This window comes from Xiphophorus couchianus, chromosome 22 (genome assembly GCF_001444195.1).
Source record: "Xiphophorus couchianus chromosome 22, X_couchianus-1.0, whole genome shotgun sequence".
In the NCBI taxonomy this organism is placed as follows: domain Eukaryota; kingdom Metazoa; phylum Chordata; class Actinopteri; order Cyprinodontiformes; family Poeciliidae; genus Xiphophorus; species Xiphophorus couchianus.
In genome coordinates, this window is record NC_040249.1 from 9,200,501 (window position 1) to 9,220,952 (window position 20,452).

The following is a 20,452-nucleotide window of genomic DNA, read 5'->3' on the forward strand; positions in this document are numbered from 1 at the left end:
TCCAGTTGCTTAGCTCATATATGATAAGATCTTTTTCTCTTTGCCCTCCTCCTTCCTCAGAGGAATTTCCCAGTCAAACCTTCCATCTGGCTTTATCTCCCCTGAGAGCAAGTCTCTGCCCTATGTTTAGCAGCCTTGGGGAGGAATTCTCAGCAGGAGATGGATGATGGAATTGATTTAAACTCGCAGGTTAATCACTTCAATTGAACCTGATGGACACATTGATTTTTCAAATCCCAAAGGAGAAGTTATCTGGGTTCACTGTGTTGAACTACTTTAAGCAGTAACATAACAGTGGTCTGTAACAAGAGCTTTAACAGAGAATAAGCTATTTCAGTATCATTTTTCCCAGAACACTAAATTGTTTCCATACCTTTATAAACACTCAACATATTTACTTAGAAAACGACACTGATTAAGGGAAAAAACTACATTTAAAACCTGAAGTAAGTGTCATACCCTGCAGGTGGTAGTGCCACTTGGTAGTGGCTTTCTGTAGTTTTCTGAGAGGGTCCTGATTGAGCCCCAAGAAGCAAAGTCCTGACCACCAGGTGCACCAGACACACATACACACCATTTTGTGGAGTCTAAAACCAACTTAAATTTTTGAATCAGCCTTTGTCTAAAACCAACTTAAATTTTTGAATCAGCCATTTTGTGGAGTCTAAAACCAACTTAAATTTTTGAATCAGCCTTTGTCTAATATCTTCCCTGAAGCCAATTTACCATGGGAGACCCCATCCAAAGGTTGAAGCCCCCAGGCAACATCAGCCCCAAGATAACAGCACTACAGAAACCCCCTGTGGTTTTTGTTACAAAATCATCTCTGAGCTTTAAGAATGGTCCACCCATCCATTAGTCTCAAGAATGGATGGAAGGACCATTACATAATCCATCCATCCTTTGTCTTCTTTTTTAATTTACTAATCTGATGGATTTAAAAAAAAACATTTCTTATACAAGATCAAACATGGAAAAAGTTACATTATATTTTACTATCCTGTTAGTGGGTACAGACCTGATCTGTGGGAAGTTTTTATAACGTATCATCGTTGTATTATGGGATTACTGAGTTAGACATTCTTATTGAATTCTTGAGCTATGAGATTAACTGTAAACTATTTGATTTGTTACTGCAATACTTTAATGTTAAGCCAAATGAAGATGAAGGTATTGCAGACAACTGAAATAACTACAGTGCAGATACCTCTATTATAAGATAATAAAACAGAAACTAATTAGTACATATTCAACGTACTAGCATTGTATATGCTTGTAAGCATATTACAATACTTTAATTACAAACCATTGTAATTAACTTACAATGCTTTGTAATTACTTGGTTGAAGCAGAACTTTATGGACGTCCTAGTATGAATAGCCTTACCCAACATAGACACTTGGATCATAATTTGATTCTAAAAAGATCACTTACGAGAATGTTTTCACCCACTATTCTTCCTGCTCTACCAGTTTAACGACCTGTCGGCACACCTTAACGGAGATGAACTTGAGTACCTAAAGGCTGTCTTATCAAACTTTGCACAGCACTTGTCAGTGTCACAAGCAGGTTGGGTGAAAGTCTTCGAACGTGTGGCTGAAACAGGGAAGAGTTATTTCTTTCTGCTTTATTAAATAAAGTCGTCATTTCTTCAGGCACTCACCATCTACCAACATGGTCAGGTAATTATAGCAAAATTAGTTTCCACATTTATGGGCTCTGCTTACTTTTTGTGTTATTTTGACCACTTGAATGTTTCTGATCAATTAAAGGTTATATGTTTGTAAAATGTTTTGTAAAGTACATCTTTGTTTATGACTGCATGTATCCTCTTTGAGGTTAGATTGCTTTTCACAATAATCAGGAGGCATGTCCCATATTTCTAGTTGTGTTTTCTCTTCTCTTTATAGGTTTTTATTTTTCTTCTATATCTTTATTTAAAACTATGTTTGAAAGTACAAGCAGTTATTGATATCATCTTTATGTGAAAATGAAATGGCTAAAAACCTTTTGAAATGTTGACTTGCTATTCATTATGAAATAAGTTATTTTATCCTAAATGTCATCACAATATTAAGACTTTTTCTGACAAAACTAAAAATGTTATGGTATAACTATAAAACTGTATAAAAGATCTGTATCTTAATAGTTTTTTTCACCTGCAAACACAGAACTGTCAGTTTTCACTTACGTACTCTCTTAATGAGTTCAAAAACACAATCTGTGAACCTTACTTTAAGCCTTTTGTTGTTGCTTGTTAGCCTTAGTCCTAACAACATTCAGAATTATTCTGCTTTCTTAGCATCAAGACCACAAAAAAGTAATCCATTATAGACTATAGACTACGTCCATTATAGACATTATAGAGATCTTCCTATTCACTTAGCAATGCAGCCTGTCTTAAAACTTACATTTTGCTTATAAAATCTGCAATAAAGTCATAGTACATCTCTGTGCGTTCATTTAAACTGCAGTTACTGAGTCCTGTTGTCCTTTCTCATTAGACTGTTATGAAAGAAAGAAATCATTACAACCACTAAACATTAATCTTCCCATAAGATTTTTTAAATGGGCTGGGTTTTTTGTACATTTGTTTGACGGTGTGTGTGTTGATTTTCATTTCACTTCCTTTTTATTTTTGTGCATTAAAAGTCTGAAAACTCACATTTTCATATAATGTAAATATATATTTTAACTTCTAAATCTGACAAAAGTTTAAAAAATAATATAAAACATGAAAATACATCTCCCTTTATTCCAGGCACTTAGCAAATAGAAAGAATTTTGCTAATCCTACCAGCCCTAACACAGGAATGTTGACTCTGATATTATGCCAGATAATGAGTAGAAAAAGATCCCATGTCCCTTGTTATAAGGTTTATGTGAATATTTGTTTATAGCTTACTTCATACCATTTTACCCTTTCACCTCAATAAAATTGCAGTCTCCTATAGGATTTTAGAGTTAAGTGAGTCTTTTTTTATCACCTCCCTGTCATTTTGTTTATTTTTCTCCTCTCTCATGAAAATGTGGCAGACTGTCATGAGTCTTGGAAGAGAAGTACAGTCAGTAGCCAAACTTTTCTTCAAATCTAGTCAAAAGGCTAAAAGTCACCCAAACCTTTTTTATAAGCATATTAATGTAAATTCCCACTGCACAGATCACTTATTGGTTTAAAGTGACAGTGTTCGGTCGACTGTGTAATAAGCATTTATTAGGAGAGAATCTGCTCCTAAATTCCACTATAAAACAAAGCAGAAGAAACAATGCAATGGATGTGTTTACACAAGATATAGATATGTTGTCATTTTAAGCTGTATTTCTTTATGTTTCTTTGATTTCAGCATTTTGAGAGTAAATAACATCTATGCCACAACTTTATTACTGCTGCTGACCCTTCTGGTACTTCTTTATTTCACTGAGCCACAAAACATCTCAACACATCAATCTAGTCACAACCACGACCGGAGATCTGCATATTTAAAAGAAGAAGGTCACAATGCCTTACACAAAACTTCCCCATCGTCAAATTGGCAATGGGAAAGGAGGACGGTGTCACAAAACCTAACACCAAGATGTAAACAAAACACAGTGGTTGAAAATGTCTCTGGCTTTGATTCCCTGTCCCCTATGATTCAAGACTTTCTTTACTATCGTCACTGTCGTAGTTTCCCCATAATTCTGGACCTTCCTGACAAATGTGGAGGAGATGATGAGCCTGAGGACGTCTTTCTTTTGCTTGTTATTAAAAGTTCCCCAAAGAACTATGAGCGGAGAGAAACTCTGCGCAAGACCTGGGCTGCAGAGAGGTCATATAAAGGAAAAGTGATTCGAAGAATCTTTATTATTGGAACTGACGGTTCAGGTTTCAAGAAGGAGAAATTGAACAAACTTGTCATGTTTGAGCACCAACATCACAATGACATCCTCCAATGGGATTTTAAGGATTCTTTTTTCAACCTCACTTTGAAGCAGATGCTCTTCCTTGAGTGGATGGACAAACGTTGTCCACAGGCTCGATTTCTACTGAATGGTGATGATGATGTTTTTGCCCACACTGACAACATGGTTGAATATCTTCAAAGTCTTAAAGATAATAATGGAAATAAGCACCTTTTTACTGGCCATCTGTTGAAAAATGCGATGCCTGTAAGAAACCCAATAAGTAAGTACTTTGTTCCGTTCCAGGTGTATGAAGAAGATTTTTTCCCCCCCTACTGCGGAGGTGGGGGATACCTTCTATCAGGCTATACAGCTTTGGTCATTTACAAAATAGCTGCGTTGGTCCAAATTATTCCTATTGATGATGTTTACATGGGAATGTGTTTGGCTGTAATGAAACTTAAACCTGACTCTCACATAGGAGTGAAAACACTATATTGGCACATTCCCTCCAGAAAAGTTGATAAATATGACCCCTGTTACCTTAAGGATTTACTTTTGCTTCACAAATTCATGCCCAGTGACCTATATTTCTTGTGGCAAGAAGTACGCAACCCAAAACTCCCATGTAGTGCTAAAACATGAAAAACAGTTGAGCCAAAATAAACTCAAATGAACTGTCTGAGCAAGACCTGGGTCAAAAAAAGATTTAAGTAATTGGTTAATTAGGCAGGTAGTAACACATTAAAGACTGTTTTTTTAACCATAGTCAGAAAGCTAAGTTCTTGTAGTAGTTATTTAGTAAGTAAGCTAGCTACCAATACTAATAAACTTATTTTTGCAGCTATACCATATCGCTTTTATCACATGGGTTTTAATGCTCTGATTCTAGATTTGATTAGTTAATTACAGAAAAAAAACACAGTAAAAAATAACAACACTCAAACTGTGAAATCTAAACATATGCTATGTGAACTAGTGTTTAAATGAGCATCAGATTTCTGAGTGCAAGTGAACACAACATAATAATCCGTGAGCTATGTTGCAGGGTTTTTTTTAGTAGTATCAATATGTAACTTAATAAAACTGTTATACAATGTTGTTTATGAAATTCTATCATTGTTTATTATTGTTTCACCTCTTTCCCTCCTATTGGAATGTTACAATAATTAGTCAATGTAACTCATAGACTAATTGTAAAAGACATGTTATCGGTTAATTCTCATGGAACCTGTTTTTATATTTGTTACATGTGTTGAGAATGTGTTAATGAATGTTTCTTGTACATTTAATTTGGTATTTACATTGTTTTTGTAATCAAAGGAAATATATTAAATGTTCTTTACTACCATAACTCCTACTAAATGCCTTCTGAAGTCACATAAGTTAATGAATAAAGTGCACCTGTGTATGATTTAATATTAGTTTAAATGCAGCTGTCAGGTCTCAAGAGTTGGTCATTGAATTAACAACATCATGATGATAAAGAAATACGCCACATAAGGTCAAGGATAATTTTGTTAACAGGTTTAAAGCAGGGTTAGGTTATAAAACAATATTCCAAGCTTCAAATATTTGATGGACCACAGTTCAATCTCATGAACTTTAGAAAAAAACTGAGAACAACTTCACATCTACCAAGACAAACTGACAGGTTGGGCAAGGAGAGCTTCATTAAAGTATCTGCAAAACATGATGTGTGACAAGAGGATAACATGACACATCAGTACAACAAGGGGCACAACTATTAACTTTCTGAGGTATATGCAAATACATTATAGTAAATTTTTGACTGAACAAAAATTTCAACTGTTTTTGAAAGTTGCATAGCATTTTATGCTTTACAAAAATGATGTGCCAATATGGCAACCAAGCAGCCAGGTTTGTGTTGCATTTGCCTGGCCTTCACAATGTACCTACAGCATCTGCGTCGGAACGAGGTTGGATCACATTTACACCATAAATAAATCAATCTAAAAATATTTTGCAAATGTACAAAGACCATGTCCTCCAAACAGTCTTTGTACTGCTGATTTGGTCCACACCCAAAGTCAGATTACTGTGTTCCTATCATGTTCATTACTGTATCCATATACAAATGAATCACAAAAAAGAATTTATTCTTCCTTTTCTTTTTAATAAGTAATTTATGAGTCTTTAGCACCAAACCATAATTGTCAACTATAATAAAAATGAGCATGTTTTACTTTTTCAATGAATTTCCTGAAATGAATACATTTTTCAATGATATTTCAACTTGATAAGATGTCCAGTATTCCATGATTAATTTAGCTAAATATCAAAGTTGTGTTGTATATTAAATGGATAAATCATTAGTCCATGTACTACTCAAACAGAGAGGCTTACTTTTAAAGACAAAAAGCATAACATGACAATAAAAAAACTTTTTTTCAACCTCTGTCTCACTATTGTTGTCTAGCAATGCACATGGAATCAATGAAATACTCTACTTACAATCATAGTGTTTCAGAAGTTAGTTCTTTTACATGTGGTGTCAAGCTGCTGTGCATCAAGTTGGAAATGCATTTTTTGTTGTGTAAACATTTCATCACGTAAGGACTGAGACCAAAGCAAGTTTTCTATCAACACTCTATTGAGAGACAAGAGTGTTGCCTGGCGGATTAGTGTGAGGATGACTAAACCTACATCAAGATAGAACCTTAAAATCTCAAATGTGTTAAATATACGAGACGCAGTGGCCCAAAAACGATGTGGGAAAAAAAAAATTTCTAGTAAGCATTTTATGTACTTAACAGCGGTTTGTGTGTGAAATGATCAATAACAGAGGAACATCACTGATTAGGCACCCCCCTCCCTGCCAGCCGCTCTCCCCTCCCATGGACCTTACCAGAGTGGCCGCTTTTCATTGGCTGATGCCCATTCTACGTGGTCACGTGCGTGGTCGTCTCACAAACACACCGTTAGCTTCCCGTTAGCTAAGTACAGCATAATGGCAGAACTGATACAACTTCTACACCTTGAAGCCTGTCTGCTACACAGTCTTACGTTAGCTAAACAGATCAATATCCAATGTGTACTGTACTCGTGTTAGCCACTCTAGCACCAAGTACAGCTAGTCAATCAACCATCGCTGTGTTCAGGGAAGCGCTGATTAATAATCGAAAAATAAATATCAAGCCTGGAAACTTGATATCGTAAGGACTGAATGTTATGTTTTTAACGTAATCTTTGCTCATCTTGCAGGCGGTTGCCACGGTAATAGGTGTGCTTAAACTACAAAGAGAGAGAGAGAGTAAAAAGGTAGGAGTGGTTTTGAGTTGATCACCTGTTCGGGTTATTTTACTTTTGTTTACCTTTGCTGTGGCGCATTACAGCCGCTGTAGTTTCTAAATGTTGGACTAATTACCTCGTTCCTTTGTGAGTTTACGTCATTCACAACAAACATCAAATAGAACAAATATATTTCATAAAATTTTAACGAACAAATGGCTTCTACCGCGATAATTATGTGAAATTAAATTAATTATATCCCAACTTCAGAAGATTTGCCTTTACCTTTACAGAGCTCTTTGGTTCCTCCTATCAGTCTGTAGCTTCTCATATTGAGGTCATCAAACCAAATTTCAGATCTACCATAACTGACTGACACCTGTTGGCCTCAGGTTTGCAACCAGCTTGTGACTGAGAAACCAGTAACCTCCTCCCAGATGATGACATGAACTTGTTAGTTCCTCTGTCCATTGTAGTAGCTGATATATTGTGAAAATCGGGTAGAAATGATGCACTAATCGAGTCATGTTTACATAGAAACAACGCGCCAGGAGGCTTTGTTTGTGTGACTTGCGGTCACGTGGGTCGGTTGTGGGCGGAGCTTGGTAAGGTCCCTACAGGTAGCTTGGGCAGGTACAGTACAGACCAAAAGTTTGGACACAACTGTGTGTCCAAACGTTTGGTCTGTACTCAGTTCAGACCAAATGTTTGGACACACCTTCTCATTGAATTCAATGAGAATTCAATGTACAACTTTTGTTCTGTATTGAATACAGACCAAAAGTTTGGACACACAATTGTGTCCAAACTTTTGGTCTGTACTGTACCTTCGAGAACGCGCTGAGGCGCGTTTTTTTTCTTTCAAATTTGTAGTAATGCTTCGACAACAGGGAGCTAAAGATGGGGTGCAGAAAAAACTCCGGGGCACAAAACAGAATATGGAAGAGGGGGAAGGATAAAGATGTTGGAGAGACGAAGAAAAGCTTTTCAAAGTGGTTGAAAGACGGAAGGTAAGTAATGTCCGTGTATCAACAAGAGAGTTGTAAATATTCAGGTTAGCTTAAGCTAGCCTAAAATGACAGGCGGTTGTTGTTGTCCAATACGGGACGCGATTTATTCCGTATTGCTATAATGTCTGATAGACACACTTATCACACACATCTCAACAATAAGTGTAATAATAATGACCAAAACAAAACACGGGAAATATTAGGGTTAGCTAAATTGTCGTTGCGGGACCTAAATAGGACCCCAGGAACTGACGCTCACTACGCAGCCGCAGCGAGCTGCTATCAACCAGTGTCTTTTTAAAATGTCCACCCCATACTACACCGTCCTTAGAAATAAAACCTCTGGCAAAAATACACATGGTAGTGGGAGGACACAGGCTAATCAATCACAGTGAAGTTTTATAGGGGCATTAAAATAAATGTCTCGGTGCATTCAGTGGCACACAGTGGGTTTGATATCAGACAGAATGGATCAGGAGAGGAACCGAAGACTCGTCAGAACTTAAAGAGCCAGACATCAGTCTCTTCATCCCTCAATCATTTCCTGAGACCGAAAAATAATATAGATGGCAATTTAAAGAACAAATCATACAAATAGATTAATAGTAAATAAATATTGTGAAGAGAACATTAAAAACGTTTGTTAGGACTGTGTAGGAAAAATGTTGATATCTTTTATAAATACAGCGTTTTGTGGTCAATATCATTTCACCATTTTATTAATGTGGGTTGCCAGTTTGGATAAGGCTTCCTATCATGCTATAAGAATGATAGAAAACATGCTAACAAAAAGCCTCAGACCTGCAGACACAGGCTAACAGAAGCGGCTCTTTGGCTCACTTGTACAAGTTTATGTGGGGGGGGAGGATGGGAGCGCCGGTGAGATGTTCGCATCCACCTCAAAAATATGTAATTGTGCCCCTGACGAAACGTTTGATTAATTTGGATTAAAACAAAAGTTATCTGCAAAGTGTGGCTTAAACACTAAAGAGTTATTTCTTTCTGCTGAACTAAAGCTGAAATGTTATTTTAAATAAGAACGTTTGTAAATAAGATTTCTACGTACATCACCACTGTCATTTTGCAGCTCCTGTGCCACATGTTCCTGGAAGGAAGTGACAATTTACCAGTGGGGACAAAAACAAAGAGCTGCTTCTTTCCTCTGTCAAACCGGACATGCATTTCCAGTTGCTTAGCTCATATATGATGAGATCTTTTTGTCTTTGCCCTCCTCCTTCCTCAAGGGGATTTCCCAGTCAAACCTTCCATCTGGCTTTATCTCCCCTGAGAGCAAGTCTCTGGCCTATGTTTAGCAGCCTTGGGGAGGAATTCTCAGCAGGAGATGGATGATGGAATTGATTTAAACTCTCAGGTTAATCACTTCAATTGAACCGGATGGACACATTAATTCTTCAAATACCAAAGGAGAAGTTCTTGGGGTTCACTGTGTTAAACTACTTTAAGCAGAATCATAACAGTGGTCTGTAACAAGAGCTTTAACAGACAGAAGTACAAGCTATTTCAATATCATTTTTGCAAGAACACTAAAGTGTTTCCGTACCTTTATAAACACTCAACACATATACTTAGAAAACGACACTGATTACGGGAAAAAACTAAATTTAAAACCTGACCTCAATTTCATACCCTGCAGGTGGTAGTACCACTTGGTAGTGGCTTTCTGTAGTTTTCTGAGAGGGTCCTGATTGAGCCCCAAGAAGCAAAGTCTTGACCACCAGGTGCACCACACACACACACACACCATTTTGTGGAGTCTAAAACCAACTTAAATTTTTGAATCAGCCTTTTTCTAATATCTTCCCTGAAGCCAATTTACCATGGGAGACCCCATCCAAAGGTTGAAGTCCCCAGGCAACATCAGCCCCAGGATAACAGCACTACAGAAACCCCCTGTGGTTTTTGTTACAAAATCATCTCTGAGCTTTAAGAATGGTCCATCCATCCTTTGTCTTCTTTTTTAATTTACTAATCTGATGGATTTAAAAAAAAACATTTCTTATACAAGATCAAACATGGAAAAAGTTACATTATATTTTACTATCCTGTTAGTGGGTACAGACCTGATCTGTGGGAATTTTTTTATAACGTATCATCGTTGTATTATTGGATTACTGAGTTAGACATTCTTATTGAATTCTTGAGCTATGAGATTAACTGTAAACTATTTGATTTGTTACTGCAATACTTTAATGTTAAGCCAAATGAAGATGAAGGTATTGCAGACAACTGAAATAACTACAGTGCAGATACCTCTATTATAAGATAATAAAACAGAAACTAATTAGTACATATTCAACGTACTAGCATTGTATATGCTTGTAAGCATATTACAATACTTTAATTACAAACCATTGTAATTAACTTACAATGCTTTGCAATTACTTGGTTGAAGCAGAACTTTATGGGCATCCTAGTATGAATAGCCTTACCCAACATAGACACTTGGATCATAATTTGATTCTAAAAAGATCACTTACGAGAATGTTTTCACCCACTATTCTTCCTGCTCTACCAGTTTAACGACCTGTCGGCACGCCTTAACGGAGATGAACTTGAGTACCTAAAGGCTGTCTTATCAAACTTTGCACAGCACTTGTCAGTGTCACAAGCAGGTTGGGTGAAAGTCTTCGAACGTGTGGCTGAAACAGGGAAGAGTTATTTCTTTCTGCTTTATTAAATAAAGTCGTCATTTCTTCAGGCACTCACCATCTACCAACATGGTCAGGTAATTATAGCAAAATTAGTTTCCACATTTATGGGCTCTGCTTACTTTTTGTGTTATTTTGACCACTTGAATGTTTCTGATCAATTAAAGGTTATATGTTTGTAAAATGTTTTGTAAAGTACATCTTTGTTTATGACTGCATGTATCCTCTTTGAGGTTAGATTGCTTTTCACAATAATCAGGAGGCATGTCCCATATTTCTAGTTGTGTTTTCTCTTCTCTTTATAGGTTTTTATTTTTCTTCTATATCTTTATTTAAAACTATGTTTGAAAGTACAAGCAGTTATTGATATCATCTTTATGTGAAAATGAAATGGCTAAAAACCTTTTGAAATGTTGACTTGCTATTCATTATGAAATAAGTTATTTTATCCTAAATGTCATCACAATATTAAGACTTTTTCTGACAAAACTAAAAATGTTATGGTATAACTATAAAACTGTATAAAAGATCTGTATCTTAATAGTTTTTTTCACCTGCAAACACAGAACTGTCAGTTTTCACTTACGTACTCTCTTAATGAGTTCAAAAACACAATCTGTGAACCTTACTTTAAGCCTTTTGTTGTTGCTTGTTAGCCTTAGTCCTAACAACATTCAGAATTATTCTGCTTTCTTAGCATCAAGACCACAAAAAAGTAATCCATTATAGACTATAGACTACGTCCATTATAGACATTATAGAGATCTTCCTATTCACTTAGCAATGCAGCCTGTCTTAAAACTTACATTTTGCTTATAAAATCTGCAATAAAGTCATAGTACATCTCTGTGCGTTCATTTAAACTGCAGTTACTGAGTCCTGTTGTCCTTTCTCATTAGACTGTTATGAAAGAAAGAAATCATTACAACCACTAAACATTAATCTTCCCATAAGATTTTTTAAATGGGCTGGGTTTTTTGTACATTTGTTTGACGGTGTGTGTGTTGATTTTCATTTCACTTCCTTTTTATTTTTGTGCATTAAAAGTCTGAAAACTCACATTTTCATATAATGTAAATATATATTTTAACTTCTAAATCTGACAAAAGTTTAAAAAATAATATAAAACATGAAAATACATCTCCCTTTATTCCAGGCACTTAGCAAATAGAAAGAATTTTGCTAATCCTACCAGCCCTAACACAGGAATGTTGACTCTGATATTATGCCAGATAATGAGTAGAAAAAGATCCCATGTCCCTTGTTATAAGGTTTATGTGAATATTTGTTTATAGCTTACTTCATACCATTTTACCCTTTCACCTCAATAAAATTGCAGTCTCCTATAGGATTTTAGAGTTAAGTGAGTCTTTTTTTATCACCTCCCTGTCATTTTGTTTATTTTTCTCCTCTCTCATGAAAATGTGGCAGACTGTCATGAGTCTTGGAAGAGAAGTACAGTCAGTAGCCAAACTTTTCTTCAAATCTAGTCAAAAGGCTAAAAGTCACCCAAACCTTTTTTATAAGCATATTAATGTAAATTCCCACTGCACAGATCACTTATTGGTTTAAAGTGACAGTGTTCGGTCGACTGTGTAATAAGCATTTATTAGGAGAGAATCTGCTCCTAAATTCCACTATAAAACAAAGCAGAAGAAACAATGCAATGGATGTGTTTACACAAGATATAGATATGTTGTCATTTTAAGCTGTATTTCTTTATGTTTCTTTGATTTCAGCATTTTGAGAGTAAATAACATCTATGCCACAACTTTATTACTGCTGCTGACCCTTCTGGTACTTCTTTATTTCACTGAGCCACAAAACATCTCAACACATCAATCTAGTCACAACCACGACCGGAGATCTGCATATTTAAAAGAAGAAGGTCACAATGCCTTACACAAAACTTCCCCATCGTCAAATTGGCAATGGGAAAGGAGGACGGTGTCACAAAACCTAACACCAAGATGTAAACAAAACACAGTGGTTGAAAATGTCTCTGGCTTTGATTCCCTGTCCCCTATGATTCAAGACTTTCTTTACTATCGTCACTGTCGTAGTTTCCCCATAATTCTGGACCTTCCTGACAAATGTGGAGGAGATGATGAGCCTGAGGACGTCTTTCTTTTGCTTGTTATTAAAAGTTCCCCAAAGAACTATGAGCGGAGAGAAACTCTGCGCAAGACCTGGGCTGCAGAGAGGTCATATAAAGGAAAAGTGATTCGAAGAATCTTTATTATTGGAACTGACGGTTCAGGTTTCAAGAAGGAGAAATTGAACAAACTTGTCATGTTTGAGCACCAACATCACAATGACATCCTCCAATGGGATTTTAAGGATTCTTTTTTCAACCTCACTTTGAAGCAGATGCTCTTCCTTGAGTGGATGGACAAACGTTGTCCACAGGCTCGATTTCTACTGAATGGTGATGATGATGTTTTTGCCCACACTGACAACATGGTTGAATATCTTCAAAGTCTTAAAGATAATAATGGAAATAAGCACCTTTTTACTGGCCATCTGTTGAAAAATGCGATGCCTGTAAGAAACCCAATAAGTAAGTACTTTGTTCCGTTCCAGGTGTATGAAGAAGATTTTTTCCCCCCCTACTGCGGAGGTGGGGGATACCTTCTATCAGGCTATACAGCTTTGGTCATTTACAAAATAGCTGCGTTGGTCCAAATTATTCCTATTGATGATGTTTACATAGGAATGTGTTTGGCTGTAATGAAACTTAAACCTGACTCTCACATAGGAGTGAAAACACTATATTGGCACATTCCCTCCAGAAAAGTTGATAAATATGACCCCTGTTACCTTAAGGATTTACTTTTGCTTCACAAATTCATGCCCAGTGACCTATATTTCTTGTGGCAAGAAGTACGCAACCCAAAACTCCCATGTAGTGCTAAAACATGAAAAACAGTTGAGCCAAAATAAACTCAAATGAACTGTCTGAGCAAGACCTGGGTCAAAAAAAGATTTAAGTAATTGGTTAATTAGGCAGGTAGTAACACATTAAAGACTGTTTTTTTAACCATAGTCAGAAAGCTAGGTTCTTGTAGTAGTTATTTAGTAAGTAAGCTAGCTACCAATACTAATAAACTTATTTTTGCAGCTATACCATATCGCTTTTATCACATGGGTTTTAATGCTCTGATTCTAGATTTGATTAGTTAATTACAGAAAAAAAACACAGTAAAAAATAACAACACTCAAACTGTGAAATCTAAACATATGCTATGTGAACTAGTGTTTAAATGAGCATCAGATTTCTGAGTGCAAGTGAACACAACAAAATAATCCGTGAGCTATGTTGCTGGGGTTTTTTTAGTAGTATCAATATGTAACTTAATAAAACTGTTATACAATGTTGTTTATGAAATTCTATCATTGTTTATTATTGTTTCACCTCTTTCCCTCCTATTGGAATGTTACAATAATTAGTCAATGTAACTCATAGACTAATTGTAAAAGACATGTTATCGGTTAATTCTCATGGAACCTGTTTTTATATTTGTTACATGTGTTGAGAATGTGTTAATGAATGTTTCTTGTACATTTAATTTGGTATTTACATTGTTTTTGTAATCAAAGGAAATATATTAAATGTTCTTTACTACCATAACTCCTACTAAATGCCTTCTGAAGTCACATAAGTTAATGAATAAAGTGCACCTGTGTATGATTTAATATTAGTTTAAATGCAGCTGTCAGGTCTCAAGAGTTGGTCATTGAATTAACAACATCATGATGATCAAGAAATACGCCACATAAGGTCAAGGATAATTTTGTTAACAGGTTTAAAGCAGGGTTAGGTTATAAAACAATATTCCAAGCTTCAAATATTTGATGGACCACAGTTCAATCTCATGAACTTTAGAAAAAAACTGAGAACAACTTCACATCTACCAAGACAAACTGACAGGTTGGGCAAGGAGAGCTTCATTAAAGTATCTGCAAAACATGATGTGTGACAAGAGGATAACATGACACATCAGTACAACAAGGGGCACAACTATTAACTTTCTGAGGTATATGCAAATACATTATAGTAAATTTTTGACTGAACAAAAATTTCAACTGTTTTTGAAAGTTGCATAGCATTTTATGCTTTACAAAAATGATGTGCCAATATGGCAACCAAGCAGCCAGGTTTGTGTTGCATTTGCCTGGCCTTCACAATGTACCTACAGCATCTGCGTCGGAACGAGGTTGGATCACATTTACACCATAAATAAATCAATCTAAAAATATTTTGCAAATGTACAAAGACCATGTCCTCCAAACAGTCTTTGTACTGCTGATTTGGTCCACACCCAAAGTCAGATTACTGTGTTCCTATCATGTTCATTACTGTATCCATATACAAATGAATCACAAAAAGGAATTTATTCTTCCTTTTCTTTTTAATAAGTAATTTTATGTAAAGTAATTTTATTAATATAGCAAATTTTCAGCAGCAAGGCAATTCAAATTGCTTTTTATAAAATAATCCAGTAGCCTACCCATGATAGTTTGCAAAGGTTTAACATTAATTATATATATTGACATACTGGTAATTTACAATTAGCATCATGATTGAAGGGAAACCATTAACTTTACTAAACATGTAAAAAAATGTAGACTTTTTTTAAACATATTTTTGTTGTATTTACTTGTCAAATGTCATTCTTGTATTTATGTAGAAACCTGTATTATGCATTGTATTAAAATCTGATTGATTAAAAAATGTCAAATGTCGGTGAAAGCCCATGACAAAAATCATATAAATCCCAGTATTCTGTCAACTGAAAATAAGTTCAGTACAGCATGAACAGAGAGACATCAACAATCCAAGGAAAAGATATCACGTATACTTCGCGAAGAATCATCGGTGATGAAGTAGCAACGCAGCTGAGAGGAGGAGAAAACAACTTACATAGTGTTTGGAGGGGTTCCTTCTCTTCTGCACGTCCACGACGTTAACGTCAAAGACAGTGCGGAACTGCATCTTCTCAACAGACCGAACGGGCCTTTATTTAAAGGGAAAACAACTACAAACTGCAAAGGCGAATATATTTGCCCATGAAACCTCGAGGCGGGAGCTCTAAAGATGCAAACGTCCTAACTTGTGCAAACGGCAAAGCAAACTTAAGCGAAGGAAAATAGCGCGATCCACGGTCAGGTTCTGGGTGCCCCTACGTACTGACGGTGTCAAGCGGTTTTTGTGAAACAATCCAACGCAATAAAACTGGCGAGGGATCAGACTTCTCCACCCTGAAAGAGGGGCTGCACCGCCGCTGTCCGGAGCCAAAGTGGGCAGTCAGAGCGTATGGGGCGGACCCAGTTCAGCTGGCTGGACACACTTCACAGGACTGTTCAGGAAGGAGGTCAGCCTGGCTGGGACTACCGCTTCTTTGTTCCGTGGAGCTTTAAGTAAACAGGGATTCCTTCACTTTTGTCTTTAGTTTCCACAATACTGCTTAGTTGAAATTCAGTCAAATTTACAGTGCATTATGCTTTACTCACTGGTTTATCGTTATTGTTGTAATAATGATACAGTAATAATGCATCATTGTTACTGCTACATTATCATTGTTACTAATAATGTATCATCATTACTAAAAATGATTTAAAATGATTTGGTTTGGTCCACTTAACTGGTCCAAATCCGCCTTAAGTTCAATTAAACTAAACTTGTCATGTTTTAGGTCAGTTAGAATGACCAAAATTATTTTCATTTGTTCAATGTAAGAATATTGAGAGGGATTTATTTAATTACTGTAAAAAAAAAATCTGATGAGTCATATTCTTTGTATTTAGCAGAATACGTGTTCAAACTTAGTGATGGCATAGTTACTTTGAAAAAGTAATTTTAACCTAATTACTCCTTGAAAAAGTAACTTAGATTACTGATTACTTGATTCGAAAAGTAACAAAGTTACATTAAAAGTAACTTTTTAGTTACTTTCAGCAGCTGTTGACAATGGACCTTACCAGAGGGGCCGCTTTTCATTGGCTGATGTCCATTCTACGTCGTCACCTCGTTCGTTTGTGAGTTTACCTCATTCATAACAAACATCAAATAGAACAAATATATTTCATACACAACAAATGGCTTCTACCGCGATAATTATGTTCAATTAAATTAATTATATCCCAACTTCAGAAGATTTGTTTTTACCTTTACAGAGCTTTTTGGTTCCTCCTATCAGTCTGTAGCTTCTCATATTGACGTCATCAAACCAAATTTCAGATCTACCATAACTGACTGACACCTGTTGGCCTCAGGTTTGCAACCAGCTTGTGACTGAGAAACCAGTAACCTCCTCCCAGATGATGACATGAACTTGTTAGTTCCTCTGTCCATTGTAGTAGCTGATATATTGTGAAAATCGGGTAGAAATGATGGTCGTCTCACAAACACACCGTTAGCTTCCCGTTAGCTAAGTACAGCATAATGGCAGAACTGATACAACTTCTACACCTTGAAGCCTGTCTGCTACACAGTCTTACGTTAGCTAAACAGATCAATATCCAATGTGTACTGTACTCGTGTTAGCCACTCTAGCACCAAGTACAGCTAGTCAATCAACCATCGCTGTGTTAAGGGAAGCGCTGATTAATAATCGAAAAATAAATATCAAGCCTGGAAACTTGATATCGTAAGGACTGAATGTTATGTTTTTAACGTAATCTTTGCTCATCTTGCAGGCGGTTGCCACGGTAACAGGTGTGCTTAAACTACAAAGAGAGAGAGAGAGTAAAAAGGTAGGAGTGGTTTTGAGTTGATCACCTGTTCGGGTTATTTTACTTTTGTTTACCTTTGCTGTGGCGCATTACAGCCGCTGTAGTTTCTAAACGTTGGACTAATTACCTCGTTCCTTTGTGAGTTTACGTCATTCACAACAAACATCAAATAGAACTAATATATTTCATAAAATTTTAACGAACAAATGGCTTCTACCGCGATAATTATGTGAAATTAAATTAATTATATCCCAACTTCAGAAGATTTGCCTTTACCTTTACAGAGCTCTTTGGTTCCTCCTATCAGTCTGTAGCTTCTCATATTGACGTCATCAAACCAAATTTCAGATCTACCATAACTGACTGACACCTGTTGGCCTCAGGTTTGCAACCAGCTTGTGACTGAGAAACCAGTAACCTCCTCCCAGATGATGACATGAACTTGTTAGTTCCTCTGTCCATTGTAGTAGCTGATATATTGTGAAAATCGGGTAGAAATGATGCACTAATCCAGTCATGTTTACGTAGAAACAACGCGCCACGAGGCTTTGCTTGTGAGACTTGCTGTCACGTGGGTCGGTTGTGGGCGGAGCTTGGTAAGGTCCATTTTTCACCACCTGTGAAAAATGGAGGTTTGCTAATACTTAATTGCAAGTAATTGATGGTAACATCGCCTATGTGTCTCTACTTATAAAATTGAACTGAAGGGGAGATTGTTTAATAATTACAACAGTACAAAAAAAATAACTTTAGTCATCTTTGCATGTTTTTGTGTGTCCCAGTATTGTCTGGAAAACTCTAAGTAGTATTTTAGAGTGTCTTCCTTCCTGCCCCGGCCTCACAGCTCACAGTGCTCCTCCTGCGGCTCTGCAACTCAGATGGAACATGATGGAACTCAGAACAGATTTGTGACACTTATCTTTATATTAATGATTATAATGGTGTTTAGTTGCGCAAGTCTACGGACACGTTCATTCATGGCTGCTTTCACGTTTAATGCGCTGTCCATATTATAGTCTTTTTGTGGAGCACAACGCGAAGCTCGACGTAGTTCACAGCAAATATAACTTGACATGAAAACACAGCGGGACGGATCATCCGGGAAATGATGGACGGGGAGAATCTGACTGAAACTAACTGGCTGTCAGACAAATTCTGGGACTTATTATGTGTCCGCTTATTTCAAAACCTAAATGAGCAACTTCACGTTCAAAAGCAAGCCCAAAAAAATGTAAAAACAAGCCCAAATTAAATTTGCAAATGATCTTAGAAAAAACAAGCATAAAACTGCTTATAATAATCGGACTTGGCGACAGAAACTCAAAATACTTCAGTTTTTTCCAGCAACAAAATGCGCATCGCTCTCCTCCCTCCATTGTTTACATTTCTGTGACGACGATCAGCTGCTGCTGTCGCATAGAAACGGTGTTCTGACCACCTGTGCTACCTGTGCTACAGAAAAAAAAATCATGCATACATATAAAACAAAATCATTGGCTTACCACTCTTTTTCTGTTTGAAAAGGAGTAAGAACACTTATTTAATCCTATTTATCTCAGTTTAATGGCTTACTTACAATGCCCTATTTATAAAAAAATTGTAATTAAAACCATGTTATAATATTCATGTTATACTGATATATACTGTGTTAAAGAGCCCATCCGGGATGTTGAACTTTATCTCTGATGTCTAGCATTTAATATGCAGGATATTTAACGTTGTCCCCGATTTTCTTTTTAATCAAGAATAATGCTTAACGTTATCCTTGACGTTTAACATTATTGCCAATGTTTATCAGATGTCAAATTTCATTTCCGGAAAAGTTTCCTTTTTGCGTTAAACATTGGAGATAAAGTAAAACATTCCAGATACAGTAAACATAGCAATAATGACAATTTAACATTATATAGCCTTAAACATCAAGAACAATGTTAAGCACTGGAGATAAAATAAAAAATTGGGGACAACGTTAAACATCCTGGACAATTTTAAACATTGGAGATGGCATTGTCCAAGATGTTTAATATTGTCTCTTTTTCTGTCATCTCAAAGCAATTTTCATGTCGAATCTTCACATTCAAAGACAAACTCAAAAGGATTTTCTGGCTTTATTCATTTTTATTTTAATAAATTGTTAGAACATCCCTGTAAAGAAATCAAAATGGTCACTTAATTCCCAGGAACGGAAGGGAACCAGGATGGATGGATGAAGGAAACCAGGATAAAGGGAACCAAGTTTTAAAGGATGGATGAAGGAAACCAGGATGGATGGAAAGAGGGAACCAGGATGGATGAATGAAGGGAACCAGGATGAAGAGAAACTAACCTTCAATTGGTAAAGGATTTTGCTGCCCTCTAGTGGAGGCTTACACGAGCGTCTGATAATTTAACCTCATGTTGAAAATTAATTTAGACTTAAGAGCACTGTGCGGAAAAATTGGGTACATTTACCTTCCCCTTACAGCTCTGAAATACCTCTGCGTTAAAGTGTTTCATTGCGTTTCACACCCTTGACAAGGTAAATCTTATTGTTTGACAATGTGGTGGTGCGAAAAAACACCATTTCCCTCTGTTCATGACGACATTAACACAACTAGCATGCGTGGTTGGGCAGAGCACCTTCCTGCACAGAAGATTCAGGAAACGGACGCCGCCAAGCAAATATGTTTAGTGAAATAGTGACAGAGCGGTCTGCGGCGGAAATTATCTTTCAAATTTAAGGCCTGCAATCTCTTTGTATCAAAATACAAAAACACAACTTTGCAAATAAATGTTTATTAAATATTAAAAAAAAATACACTTGTGTCATAAATGGTCTTTACTGCATTAGATCTAAAATATTATTTTCTATGTTCTTGTTATTTTAGATTTACTTTGAAATTACAGCGGAAGTGTTGGAACGTG

The 20,452-nt window shown here is 36.3% G+C and overlaps 3 protein-coding genes across 4 annotated transcripts in view; 2 read left to right on the forward strand and 1 right to left on the reverse strand.

Annotated features, from left to right (window-relative positions):
* LOC114137711 (SH3 and PX domain-containing protein 2A) overlaps nt 1-16,300 on the reverse strand; it is a 70,573-nt gene extending 54,273 nt beyond the window's left edge. Inside the window, exon 1 of one of the 2 annotated variants that reach the window (XM_028006501.1) lies at nt 15,738-16,300. In XM_028006501.1, the coding sequence (XP_027862302.1) occupies nt 15,738-15,809 (72 nt within the window). In that variant the 5' untranslated portion in view covers nt 15,810-16,300. The remainder of the gene's footprint in view (nt 1-15,737) is intronic. The other variant, XM_028006502.1, reaches the window with a different exon arrangement.
* LOC114137712 (N-acetyllactosaminide beta-1,3-N-acetylglucosaminyltransferase 3-like) lies at nt 1,521-5,593 on the forward strand. Its single transcript, XM_028006504.1, has 2 exons — nt 1,521-1,682; nt 3,345-5,593. Exons 1-2 carry the CDS (start codon nt 1,675-1,677, stop codon nt 4,525-4,527), a joined length of 1,191 nt encoding a protein of 396 aa, XP_027862305.1. The 5' UTR covers nt 1,521-1,674; the 3' UTR covers nt 4,528-5,593.
* On the forward strand, nt 10,724-14,811 carry LOC114137713 (N-acetyllactosaminide beta-1,3-N-acetylglucosaminyltransferase 3-like). The gene is made up of 2 exons (XM_028006505.1): nt 10,724-10,890; nt 12,553-14,811. The coding sequence occupies exons 1-2, from the start codon at nt 10,883-10,885 to the stop codon at nt 13,733-13,735; spliced, it is 1,191 nt and encodes a 396-aa protein (XP_027862306.1). The 5' UTR covers nt 10,724-10,882; the 3' UTR covers nt 13,736-14,811.
* Nucleotides 16,301-20,452: the final 4,152 nt, after the last annotated feature.